Source organism: Bos indicus x Bos taurus, chromosome 18, assembly GCF_003369695.1.
Source record: "Bos indicus x Bos taurus breed Angus x Brahman F1 hybrid chromosome 18, Bos_hybrid_MaternalHap_v2.0, whole genome shotgun sequence".
In the NCBI taxonomy this organism is placed as follows: Eukaryota; Metazoa; Chordata; class Mammalia; order Artiodactyla; family Bovidae; genus Bos; species Bos indicus x Bos taurus.
In genome coordinates, this window is record NC_040093.1 from 57,367,361 (window position 1) to 57,380,661 (window position 13,301).

Consider the following 13,301-nt stretch of genomic DNA (forward strand, 5'->3'; position numbering starts at 1 on the left):
CTGAACAGGAAAACCTCCAAGACTGCCAGCCTGCTTAGATCAGCAGCTTCCCCTCCTCCGACACAAGGAAATGGGAACGGGGCTTTTCACAAGGAATCCATAAAACTGCTCCTCAGGAGCACGGGGCTCTGGAGTCAGACACGTGGCTCAAGTCCTCAGTTTGCCCCTTCTGTACAAGAGCTATATAATCTTGAGGCTCTCTCAGCCTGTTTCCCCATCTGTGAAACAGGAATTAAAACACCACATACTTCACAGGCTCATTGAGACTATTGAGTGAGATAACACACGCAAGGATAAAAACGACGACAGCGAGCATTTCTTAAGTTCTTCCTACAGTCAGAGCCCTGTTTTAGGCCTTTTACCTACAGTATCTCCTCTAATCCTCATAATCCTAACAGGCAGGGAGTAGAGATGGTACCCCATTTTACAGATGAGGAAATAGAGGTCCAGAGAGATGAAGCATCCTTGGCCAAAGTCAACCAGCTGGCAAGTGGCTGAGCAGAGGAAGACTCCATTAATATGAGTTACCACCATAGTCTGTGATGCTTCCAGTGTGGGTTCTGTGAGCTTTGCCATGGGAACTCCAACCGGAGCTTTTGACCTGGACTCCTCAACCTGCAAACACAGCCAGCTCTCCTGCGCATCCTGCTTCAAGGGCAGACCGGACACAGAGACCAGAGTTGTCTCCTTCCCCATGAAACTCTACAGGTCACTGCCAGACTCCAAGGCCATGAGGAAGGTACAGCCAGTGGCAGAGAGGGTGGCACATAGTGCCGTCTACGAAGAGGAAGTCTCCAGCCTGACGGATGGCAGGAGAGGTCCTCATGCCACGCCCCTCATGGACTAGAGAAATGAGCCACCCATCGCATGAGCACACAGGCGTGTGGCACTGCAGAGTGGCCACAAGTGCGTGTCTGGGAGCAGCCAAATCCTCGCTCCACACTTACATCATCATTAAACTACTATGCACAGTTGTCTCATCTGTACAATGGGCACAAAAATGGTGCTTAATGCCTGGGGCTGTTAGAGGACTCTTGAGCCGTCAGGCACTTAGCTCAATGCTCGCTATGCGGTCATCAATATGTGTTACCTGTTATTACTGACCTCGTCACTCCAGTCCTAAGCACTCACCCAAAGGACATAAAGTGAAAGATACAAAACCTCACAGGTGAAGAAATTCATTTTAGCGTTAACGAGAAGAGCACCACCTAAAGAAAACCCAAATGGCCATTGATGGAGACACAGCTAAAGGGCCCAGTCACCTAGAATATTCTACAGCATAAAAAATATTCTCTAAGTTACAATTCCAGTCCAGGTTCAGTTCAGTTGCTCAGTCATGTCAGACTCTGCAACCCCATGTACTGCAACACGCTGCTAGGCTTCCCTGTCCAGGTACCCAGTCCAGGTACTGCATCGAAACTGCATGGCCTACCAGGTTCAACAAAAAATGGTCATGAAGTAGATCAGCAGTGAAGAAACTCACTCATGGCCGAGTGGCAGGTGAACAAAGACTAGAAATGGCAGGTGCTGGGGTGGGGACCGTAAAACACATCTCCCCGCGGACAAGGACCAGAGGGGATGGAACGCCACAGCTGCAGATGGCTACTGTGTCAGGATGCTGAGCCCAGGGCGGATTGTTTTCCCTGCTTTTAATGTGTTTCCCTTTTCAGTGTTACATCATTCTTCAATCACAAGAATAATAATTGTATTTTGAGGTACTCGCCATGGTCTGGCAGCTTGCACTCAAACTCCTCATACGATCGTGTTTTACTTGGCTCACTGACTATAGGGAGACTTCCTCCAGATACCTTGGCATAGTGACCAGGGTTTAACAATGGGGAGATTTCACATCAAACATCCAGATTACTGGCTTGTCTTGAGAAATGAGAAGACCCCGCCTGGGCTCTGAAATGGCAGCTGCTGACAGGGGTGGCCACTCTCGAGATGAGGCGTGTCCTCAGTTTACCATGATCTCCACCATCCCCGGACATCTGCCTGACGTGAAGCCGTGTCACTCTCATAACCAAAGCATCTGTCAGTTCTAATAAATGTTTTTTTTCCCCCTATTTGGCTAAGTCCCCTAATGCACTTCACACCCAGTTCCATGCACCCACAATTTTTCAAGACTTCAGTGCTTGCTGAAAGGGATTTCCACTGGCCAAGGATTATAAGTTTAAAAGAAAATCTCTGGATTTTTACAGAGCACACCAGCAGGGTGTCCCTTCCAAACTGAGAACTGTACACTAATCCCAGACGAGACGGCCCAGCCAAATGGAAAACTCGCCAGCACTGCTCCTCTGCAGGCTCCAGCTAAATTTAAGATGAAACTGGGAGCTTCAGGCTCACAGTCAAATCCAGCCCTACCTGCATGAAATGACTCAGCAGCCAGGGTGGGAATACGAGATAGCGTGCGCACGGCAGAGGGGTCGCTGAACCAAATGGAATTTATAAACACCACAGGCTCAGTCAGTGAGCAAGGAACATTTGAAAGACTTTTAATTAGAAGCTGTTGGACCCAAAGGTGGTTCATCAAACTTCAGAATTTTAGCAAGGCTCAGTCACATCTGGATGGAATTCTATTAACCTCTTCCCTGAAACTAGATGTCACATTGTCAGTCGTCATTTCTTCTCCCCTCCAAGAATTCTTTGGCCGAGTTTCCAAAACATTCCCTTGCCCTCTTTTAACTGGGGGTAGACCCTATGTCGATCTGTTTGTTTTTGTTTAATCGCTAAGTCGTGTCCAGCTCTTCTGCGACCCCATGGACTGTAGCCCAACCGGTTCCTCTGTCTATGGTATTGTCCAGGCAAGAATACTGGAGTGGGTTGCCATTTCCTTCTCCAGGGGATCTTCCTGACCCAGAGATTGAACCCGCATCTCCTGCCTTGGCAGCCAGTTTCTTTACCACTGAACTACCGGCAAGACCCGTGTCAGTCTAGTGACTAAGTAACAGTGTGAATCGGAAGTGTATGCTGTACCATTGAAGGATTGATTTCACTGGGATCCACATACATCCTGCTGACATCGTAGAGGGAGTTTATATCTCTTTCCTGTAAAAGAAGAGAGAAAAATAAATGGAGTCATTCGAGCTCCCGGGACAGCCCTCACTTAGAATGAGGATTCTAGGCATCCTCATGGTTTCCTGCCCTCTAGCAGAAGAGCTGAAGCCTCAGTTTACTCACCTTATAGGTCGAGCCAGTAAGAAGCTATTAAGAAGTTCCCCAAAACTTGGAAATCTTACCCCAGGATCAGAGAGGCCCCAGCGCGGGCCTACCCCATGCCAGGCGCCATCCTCCTTTGTCAAAACACAAGCCCTGAGAGGCACGGGTGTCCTGGAGCAAGCTCACCACCCTTCCTGACCCACGTTCAATGCCGGCAGCTTGAAACTGGCCACCGCGGGAGTACTCAGAGCACAGAGAGTGGCAAATGCCACAAAGCAGGGCGGTAGAGCTTCACCAGCGCACACTGGAGACCCCTCCTGCCCTTCCCAGGCCCCCACTGGGCTGCAGCCCCAGCCCACAGTGCAGTCCTGCACCCACCTGCCCCCACTGCCCCCCGGCTGCCTTCCCACACTCTGCAGGAGGCCCGCTCCCAGCTCTCTGGCCCCCATCTAATGCAGTGCCCACCCCACAGCGCCCCATCCTGTTCTAGCCTGCCCGGGGGCATCGTATTTACGTGGCTATGTGTCACCCACTCCCCCTTCTAGAACCTGAATGTGCCGAGGGCTGACGGCGCTCCACCGTGCTCTCCCACACGCGGTTCCTGACAGTGCATGATCTCCTTTCAATAACGTACTGAATCTACCTGATAGGAACTGGGACATGGTAATCAGATTGGCTCCCTTCACCGCTCAGAACCCCACAGCGGGGACTTCCCTGGTGGTCCAGATACCACTTCCACCGCAGGGGCTGCAGGTCTGATCCCTGGTCAGGGAACTAAGATCCTGCGTGCTGCATGGCATGACCCCCCCAAAAATAGAAGAACCCTCCAATGGCTCAGAATAAAAGCCGCTGTGTGTGGCCCCACGCCATGCAGTTCCATCCTTATTTAGTTCTGCCCCAACCCTGGAGCACTCAGGTCCAGCCATACCAGCGTCTCCTCTTTGCCTCCATGCACACTCTCACCTCAGGACCTTTGCACTGACTGCTCTTCCTTCCTCCTCACAGCTGCAGGCTGTCTCCTCCACTTCCCGTAGTGTCTGCCCACGTCTCCTAGTCAGCAAGCCCCTGCCGAGCACCCCTGAGAACTGCAGCCCCTTCCCCATCGTCTACCCACTTATCCGGCCGGCTCAGCGTGCTGTCCTCTGTAGCACCTATCCTCCTATCGGCTGGCACACGCTCGATGGTTCTTCACTTCCTGAGTCGCCTGTCTCACCCACACTGGCTGTAAGAGCACCGGGGCAGAGTCTGGGTCCTCTCTGCAGTTTTGGACCCAGAGCGTGTGGGCCGCACGTACGTGCTCCATAAAGGTCTGCTCCATGAACCAACGGGTGAATGGTAACCTCCAACGGGCTATCCCGCCGCGCCCGGGCGGGTCCGCCACCCACCGTGTTGTAGCGCTCCAGGAGCTCGGGGGTCACGGGGTAGCGCAGCTTCATCTTCCGGTAGAGCGCGTGCTTCTCGTAGTAACTGACCAGCTCCACGAGGCTCTCGAAGTAGGCGGAGGTGCCCAGCACGAAGTGCCGGCCGTCTCGGTTGATGCGACAGTGCTTCACCTTGCCCCTGGCCCTGGGGGGAGAGCACGCGGGGCTGACATCCCGCAGCCGGGTGACAGCCACACAAGCCCACAAACAGCCAGTCACGCATCCCAGGGCACCAGACAGACAGACGTGCTGGGACTTCCCCGGTGCCCCAGTGGACAGGCTCCACACTTCCAACGCAAGGGGCACAGGTTTGATCCCTGGTCAGGCAACCAAGATCCCACATGCCATGCAGTGAGGTCAAAAGAGTATTTGAAGGGACTTCCCTAGACTTCAGTGGCTAAGACTCTGCACTCCCAATGCAGATACCCTGAGTTCAATCCCTGGTCAGGGAACTAGATCCCACATACTGCAACTAAGACTTGGCAAAGCTAAATAAATGAATAAATACTTTTTAAAGTATTTGAAAAAAAATTAATTAAAAAATAAATAAATAAAAATAAATAGGTAAGGCCCTGAAGGCAGCCCAGTGTCTGGAACATCACCTGGGAACTCAGTCTTTGGCACCCAGGACTCCACTACCATCACCAAGAACAGGCAGGGGAGCCTGCAGATGGGGACATGGAGGGGCAGTTTGATGAATGGGGTCTGACCCTCCCTCATACTGCTTTCGGTGGAAACTGGAGGACTCAGGTGTCTTGGGGTAGACTTAACACAGAGAACCACGGCCCTGAGACGGCTGGTCCACACGGCCTGCCCACTGACAGTCAGCGGCAACGGCGGATGGGAGGAGACCGGAGCTGCATCACCACCCATCTGGGTTGCCAGCGCTGCTGGGGTGCAAACTCCAGCTCCACCACTAACAGGCTGCATGTTTTCAGCAGGTTGTTCCATCGCCCTGTGCCTCAGTTTCCTCCTCCAGAAAGTAGGGGTATGGGTCACGCTCACCCCATAGCGTTTTGGGAAGATTAAATGAACTCATGTAAAGCACATTACTCTCGGGAATGCAGAGCAGTGCCCGGCATGCTGAAAGCACACGTCAGCGTCTGCTCTTGCTCTCACTGTTATTATTACCATCCCCATCACAGCTGACACTCTGGACAGAGGACACCAGGCTCAGCACCCACCTGCAGTTCCCGCTTTCTCCTCCCACATGCCCTGCCCAGGTGCCCCTGCAGAGTGAGAAGTGGCTGCAGCCCAGATACTTACCTGAAGGTGATGGCATAGGAGTCGGTACCTTCCCGCTTCCGGATCAGGAAGGCCCCGTCCCGGGGGATCCGCATCAGCATGTCCTCCGCTTCTCCACGGCTCAGCCCATCGTAGTACCACCTGCAGCACAGGCCGGGGGAAATGGCCAGGGGAGAGGCTGCTAAGACCAGCAGTGGAGGAGGACATGGTGGGTCCCCGGGAGGCCTGAAATACGACCCTGGAGCCCACCACGGAAATTACACAGCAGGCCTCCCTACCCGAAATCCCCTCTAGTGACGGTGACTTTGAAAACAATCACCCAGACACAGCTTGGGTGAAGCATTTGTGTAGGGAGTCTGCTTGGAGCACAAGAGAATAAATCAACTTAAATCTTTTACCCCCTCCCAGACCACTGACCCAAGCATCAGAGCATGACACAGCCACTGCAGTGCCTCAGAAAATCAGAGGCAGAAAACACACAGAGCGGGGTTTTAGAGGGGCTGGGAGTTAATTTTAAAAATGCAAAACAGCACATTTTAAGGCCATCCACTTGAATATAGACAAGAAAAGTAAAAATCCCCAAGTTGTCACAGCTATATGGCTTCCTCAGAAAAGTGCACTTGAGCAGGCTTCTACTTAAAAATTACTCTTTTCTTTTCAGAACTAGTTAACCCTTTGCAAGGCCTAACCGATATTCTCTTTACAATTTTTTTTTTTTGCTTTCAGACTAACAGGAATGAGCTCTGACGAGTAGAACGGTAACACCAGGTCAGAATTAGTCTCTGAAAAATCAAAGCCCAAGACCTCGGGACTCTGAAGACAAAGCAGAAGAAAGGATGGGAGGGGCGGAGGGAGAGGCGGGAGGAACGGGCAGCAGGTTTCTGGACAGCGGCCGTCCTGGGGAACTCAGAGAGACCCTGGTGGGCCCAGGTGAGGAGCCTCGTGCGAACGCAGGGCCCAGCCCACCCTCAAGGCTGGCATTTCCGACTCGCGCCCCCAGAGCACGGGCACACGTACGGCTTGGACTCGTGCGGGTTGGGGTTGGGCACGGGGTCGGTCAGCCGGAGCTCGAACTCGGCGCAGCGCAGGTGTGTCTCGCGGTAGTGCTGGATGAGGGCGTAGATGCTGGTGAACATGAGGTTGTCCGTCAGGTAGTACTTCATGGTCCCACCCTCCATGGTGGAGCGGATCCGGCAGTGCTGCACGCGGCCCGACCGCCTGTGGGGAGAGGGACCCCGTCAAAGCCAGCCCAGCGGGCTCCTCCTGCGCCCGGGGCAGCAGAGGACGCAGGGGCCAGAGCTGCCGCCGCGGCCCCCAGGGTAGACGCCCTGTGTGGCCGCACAGGCCTCCCTCTGCTCTTTGAACCCACCAGGGCTTCCACACAAGCTACTCCTTGAGCCTGGATTCCAGAACATTCCACCTACTTCCTCTGCCTGCTGTCCCCTTCACCTGCATCACTGCTCCTCTGGAGCCAGACAGCCTGGGTTCCAATCCTGACTCTGCCACTGATGAGCTAAGCGACCCTGAACAAGTGACTTGTCCCCTCTGAGCCTCCCTAGTGGTCCAACAAGCATAATGGCAGTATCTGCCTCACAGAGACGTCCTGAGGATGAAACAAGACCTCACGCACACAGAGATGGCAGTATCTGCCTCACAGAGATGTCCTGAGGATGAAACAAGACCTCACACACACAGAGAACGTGCCTGGAGTGCTCCCGGTACATGGTAAGCATCTTGCTGGTGTTAGCTCTCACTGTTATTTGTATGCTGTTAATATTAGAACTTTTATCCTTCGGGTCTCAATTTAAATACCACTTCTTTCAGTGGTATTTAAAATCCACTGAATAAATCCCAAAATGCAGCTCTGTGGGGGGTATATCCTGGGCCACAAAGAAAGGAGAGGCTTCTGAAAACCAGGAAGTCTTCCCTGATTCCTCCCAACATCACACCAGATCCCGCTCTCACTGAAGTTCATAACGTCCTGCATTTTTTTCATTGCACTTGTCACAACTAGAATTATGTATTATTTGCGTGATTCCTTTTTCACTGTCCATCTCCATTCTCAGACCCTAATTTCTAAGAGGACAGGGACCGTGTCTGGCTGGTCACTGCTAAGTCACTGTGCCTAGCACTGAACAAGTACCCCCAAAATAAGTATCTTTTAATGAATTAACGTAGATGAGCTCACTACAGCCTCACCACAGTTCTGTAAGGTTACTTTACAATATTTGATATTGCACTGATGTAGATGAATACGTTTCGGGGGCCTCACTCAACCCAAGTCTTGCCCCCCAAAACTCACTAAATGAAGTCTGGGTGTCTAGCCCACGCGTGCTTGCTAAGCCACTTCAGTCGTGTCCGACTCTTTGTGACCCTATGCAGCCCGCCAGGCTCCTCTGTCCATGGAATTTCCCAGGCAAGAGTACTGGAGTGGGTAGCCATTCCCTTCTCTCCAGGGGATCTTCCTGACCCAGGGATCAAACCCGTGTCTTCTGTGGTTCCTGCACTGCAGGCGGATTCTTTACCATTGAGTCACCAGGGAAGCCTCGGTTTCTAGCTCAGCTCCACCCAAATCCAGCCTAAGCTGGTACCACTTGCCACATGGCCCCTCGATCCCACCAGCTGTGGGGAGAAGGTGGGCATGGCCCAGCCAGAGAGGCATTACCAGAAGGACAAGGTGTAGTCGTTGGGGAAGGTCTCACTCTCCCGCACCAAGAAGGTCCCATCCTTGCCCCCTGTCTCGGCGCAGTATTCCTGCAGCAGCTTCTCGGCACTTGTCCTCTTCTCCACCTTCTTGTGGAACCACTTCTCCCCAAAATGCAGCTCTGTTGGGGGTATATCCTGGGCCACAAAGAGAGGAGAGGCTTCTGAAAACCAGGACCAGCATCACCAGACTGGTCCATCTGTGCACACTGCTTCAGGGGACTGGGTAACACGCCAAGGATGGCCTCAGCTTGCCTTCACCCCAAGAGGTCTGGGAAGCCAGCCTCTACTGCCCTGCCCCCGCCAGCCACCTACTCCTGACAGCCCCATTTGAGGTGGCCTCCTGAGTCACGGCCCAGTACAGCCTCAACTCTATCGTACAGGAAGTCTGAAAGCTACAATACCCTGGGGGCTGCACTCAAGGAACAGCACTAAGGACGGTCAGCAGCCCAGGGACAGAGGGCAGGAAAGCCAGGAACTAAGTCAGTAAGTGGGGCTGAACAGAGCATCAAATGTTCTCATCCTCCCCAGGTAGCACAGGCCAATCAAGCCTTTCAGAGAGCAGGAAAGACTCTTACGCCTCATTGGCTAAGCACATGGGCCAGCCAACCAATCAGAGAAGAGCCAGGCAAGCCTTGGTACCCAAAGAGGCAGCTCCATGGATGGGCTGAGCATGTCCAGGCCTGAACCGGATGAGAGGAGCAGTATAGGAGGTCTCCACCTACCAGGGGCAGCTCCTCTTCCACAGTCTGTTCAATGTCATCGCTGAAGGACAGCTTGGCATCAGCAACAGCACAGTAGTGCCGAGTCCATTTCTACAAAGTAAGATCAGCATTAGGTCTCCCCTCAAAATCTCTGCTCCATCAACTCTGAGGCCCAAGACTCCTGCCTGGCGTCACCCCAGGGACTTGTCTTTCCCACTTTTGTAGCCATTTATGGTGGTTTCACTGAACTAGAGCCCCTGTGAGATGTTTCCTTTAAAACACCTATTATCCTGGGGTTCTTTTAGCATTTTGAGGACTTCTTTATTCAGTATGTCTACAAGTAGACGACGCAGTATCATAGTCACTTAATTTGAAGCCTTTTATGAATGATGGGATTGTTTTCTCTGTGCGTGTCTTCATGACTGTCTTTTTCTATCTCATCTACCTTTTAAAATTTTCATGATTTCTCAGCCAGTCTGTCTAGAGACCCTTTCTTCAACATTTAAATATGACTTAATTCTTCATTTAACCATTTTTAAGGTTTATTTCTAGGCTATAAGAACAGATATGTAAAAAATACTCAAATATTTGCAGAAAAACAAATACTACATATATATATGAAATCTATAATAATCACTTTGCTACACACCTGAACCTAATACAACACTGAATATCGATTACATACTTCAATCAACCATTTGATCAATACCTACTCAAATGGACTGCCGTGTTAGGTTAAGGGATACGAGAAGTGGCATTAGCATTCAAAACGCCTCATTTTTATCAAAAAACAATGTTACTTTGGGAATTCCCAGGCAGTCCAGTGGTTAGAACTCTGTGCTTCCACGCAGGGGACCTGGGTTCAACCCCTGGTGGGGGAACTGAGATTCTGCAAGCCGTGTGGCACAGCCAGTAATAATAATAATACTGTTCCCAGTGGAACTGTCTCAGGTTGGAGGATCCTAAGGAGGCAGGACAACTAACTGCAGTAGTGCATCCCTTGGACCAGAAAAAGGATCAGTGGACAGACTGGAATAAGGCCCGCAAGTCAGTCCGTAGTAATGTAGCTAGCGTCCCTCTTCCTGGTTATGACAATTACGCTCTGGTTAGACAGGATGTTGTTATTTGGGGAAACTGGGTGAAGGATGTATGAGGAGTGTGTGTGTGTGTGTGTGTGTGTTCTGGGTGAAGGATGTATGAGGAGTGTGCGTGTGTGTGTGTATGTGTGTGTGTGTGTACTGAGTGAAGGATATATGAGGAGTGTGTGTGTATGTGTGTGTTCTGGGTGAAAGATGTATGAGGTGTGTGTGTGTGTGTGTGTGTGTGCGTGTGCGTGTGTGCGTGTTGGGGAAAGGGGTGTCAGTGTGTGTGTGTGTGTGTGTGTGTGTGTACATTTCTGCCTGAGAATCTATAGTATGTTACACTGAATATAAAATTATTTCAAAATAAAACATTCATAAGGCCAAAGAAAACACTGTTTCCTAAAACTGGCCAGTTCACATAGAGCGAGCTGAGAGTGAGACAGGACTGGCCTCGCGCGGCCGGCGGCGGGCGCTGCGCTCGAGGCCCTGAGTGGGGTCGCAAGAGGCCGCACCTGGTCGATGGGGTCCCACATGTGCAGTTCGCCCTGCTGCTTGTGCTCGTCCTTCTTGTCCTCCATGTTGACGTCCACGTCACCGCGGGGGCCCAGCTTCTTATGCTGAGGGAAGAACACACAGAGCCCATCTCCCTGAGCCCCAAAGTTAGGATGGTGGGGCCGGCACACCTCCACCCCGTCAGCGCAGCACCCACTGCACCAACCCGCCTCAGGGCCTTTGCACGCCGGTTCTCTGCCCGGCTTCTCTCTCACCGCCTTCAGCTCTGCACTCAGCGTCACCGGCCCAGAGGCGCTTCCCTTGTCTACGTGACATGAAATTGCCCACACACCCCTTTCCCGCCCCTGTCACCTCAAGCCCCTGGACATAATTAACCCTCATACTCCTCAGCAAACCTTCATACCCTCCAGCCCTGTGTGCAGCCACGTATCTAACTGTCCGCTGTCCTCCCTGCTAGAATACAGGCCCCACGAGGGCAGGGACTTTGTTTTGTTCCCTGTTAAATTTCCTTAGCTAGTTTAGCAGATAGTGACGCGCCCACATTCTCCAGCACACAGAGGGAAAGGCAAGCCCACAGTGCATCCGTGGGCACAGGCTATGCAGGGCAGGGGCGGGCACACTGGGGAGGTAGGCTGAGAAGACCTGGGTGCAAACAGCCCTGCCGCTGCTTTATCAGCTGTGTGACCCAGGGCAGGTGGCCACGCTGCTCTGAAACCTTGGTGTCCATCGGCAAGACTAAGAGGGCAATCACGAAGACCTGGGTGAGTGCTGACCACCCACATCACACGCACAAGCCTTGGGAAGCGGCGGCCTGGTGGAGGGGACTCTGGATGGGGAGTCAGACCCGGGCCCATCGCCTTCCTCACTGGGTGGCCTTGGCCGCATGACAATCTGTCTCAGTAAGTTCCCCTGTAAAATGGGGGTGACAGAGCCCTGCCGGGTCCCGTAAGGCAGTGGCCAAGCGAGACACATGCCGTGGCAGGGCGTAAACGCCCCACTTTAACAGCCCTGAGTGACGTCTTTGGCAGGAACCGTGCACCCTCCACCGAGTCAACCTCTGCACCTGAGGCCTCCCCTGTTGAGGGGGCTGGGGGCCCAGATGACCCGTCCTGCGGGGCTGTCATGAGACTGAGTACCATCTATGAGTGTGAACCAGCCCAGTGTGCAGCACTCACTGACTGGGTCACAGACGCTATTTCCACCCCCTTTCCCTGAAATTGAGAGCGGTGAGCCACAAGGTATGGCGGGTGAGCCCACGACTCCTCCTTAAAGGGCTGTGTGCTACTTCCCACCGTGAAAAGAGAGCCCAGAAACCCCTGGAGACACGCGGAGAGCTGTCCTAATGGACACAGAGGGAAGTCACGGAGAGAGGCATCGAGGCCCCCCGAAGAATCACCGACCAAACCTGAGAAGCCATGGACGCTCCCCGGCCAAGACCCTCTGCCTCTCGTTCTACTGGAATGTTAGAAGCTTCCCTGTACGTCTCAGGGAAATCTACCCCAAAATCTCAGCCAATTCCTCCAAAGATGCTACTGCTCTGACCCGAGGGCACACCAGGGTCCTCCCCTCTGGATGGGCCTCAGCTGAAGCCCCCTCACTGCTCGGTTCTCCTCCGCTTAGAGGCTGGTCTCCCCACCAGACTGTGACCTCCTGACATGTAGGGAATGTCCCCAGTGCGTTTTCGTGGCCCAGTGACAATCCAGGGAACACACCGCGTGCACCACCCACCCCGAACCTGAAGGGCCTTCCCGCTCCTCTGCCTGGCAAACCCCTGTCCGTCCTTCCCACGGACCTGCTGGCTGTCACTGAAATCCAGGTCGCTTCTTCCACCGATGCTTTCCTGCTGGTATCAGTGCCCCTGCAGGCGGGGTGGGCACGTGACCAAGTTCTCAGGCCAGGCCAGGAGAGGCCGGGCCTGTCCCACTGACGTCCCACCTGCCTACCAGGCATCCCTCGCCCTGGACCCCTCGCGTTCCCCTTTCTGTGAGCCGGATCTCCATGTGCCTGCGACCCAGCATCGACCACACAAGGACGGTGCCCTAAGGCAGGCTTGGCCAGTTCTGTGCTATGAACCTCACCTCTGAAGTCTGGGGAAGAGTACAGATCCTTTCCTCAGAACAACACTCATAATGCGTAAAATTATAAGAGAAAGCGTGATACTGAAATACAACTCTTAAGACAGTAAGTAAAAATCCTTGTAACATACTAATAGACATGCCTCTTTATTAACACCTCATATAATATCTAGAGGCAGATCTAATAACCATCATAATTTCAACGGCATGATGAGCACACATTACTTTGAGATGTTTGCAACAACTGCAAATGTGATGTGAAAATATCCATGATTTCTGCTGGTGACAAAGCCCCATGTGGCTCGTTGCCAACATTGATGATGGGAGGAAAGGCTAAGTTTTGCTTACATGTTAACAGAGAGGCAACATTTCTGCCCCAAGTTCACATGCCACCATGCC

General features: G+C 52.7%; 1 protein-coding gene across 1 annotated transcript in view; it reads right to left on the minus strand.

The window, feature by feature from the left end:
* PLCG2 (phospholipase C gamma 2) overlaps window positions 1-13,301 on the minus strand; it is a 159,991-nt gene that overhangs the window by 40,639 nt on the left and 106,051 nt on the right. The window contains exons 15-21 of the mRNA XM_027513943.1: window positions 10,827-10,931; window positions 9,254-9,343; window positions 8,491-8,666; window positions 6,843-7,043; window positions 5,847-5,966; window positions 4,545-4,725; window positions 2,977-3,048 (exon numbers count right to left, since the gene is read on the minus strand). Of these exons, the coding sequence (XP_027369744.1) occupies window positions 2,977-3,048; window positions 4,545-4,725; window positions 5,847-5,966; window positions 6,843-7,043; window positions 8,491-8,666; window positions 9,254-9,343; window positions 10,827-10,931 (945 nt within the window). The remainder of the gene's footprint in view (window positions 1-2,976; window positions 3,049-4,544; window positions 4,726-5,846; window positions 5,967-6,842; window positions 7,044-8,490; window positions 8,667-9,253; window positions 9,344-10,826; window positions 10,932-13,301) is intronic.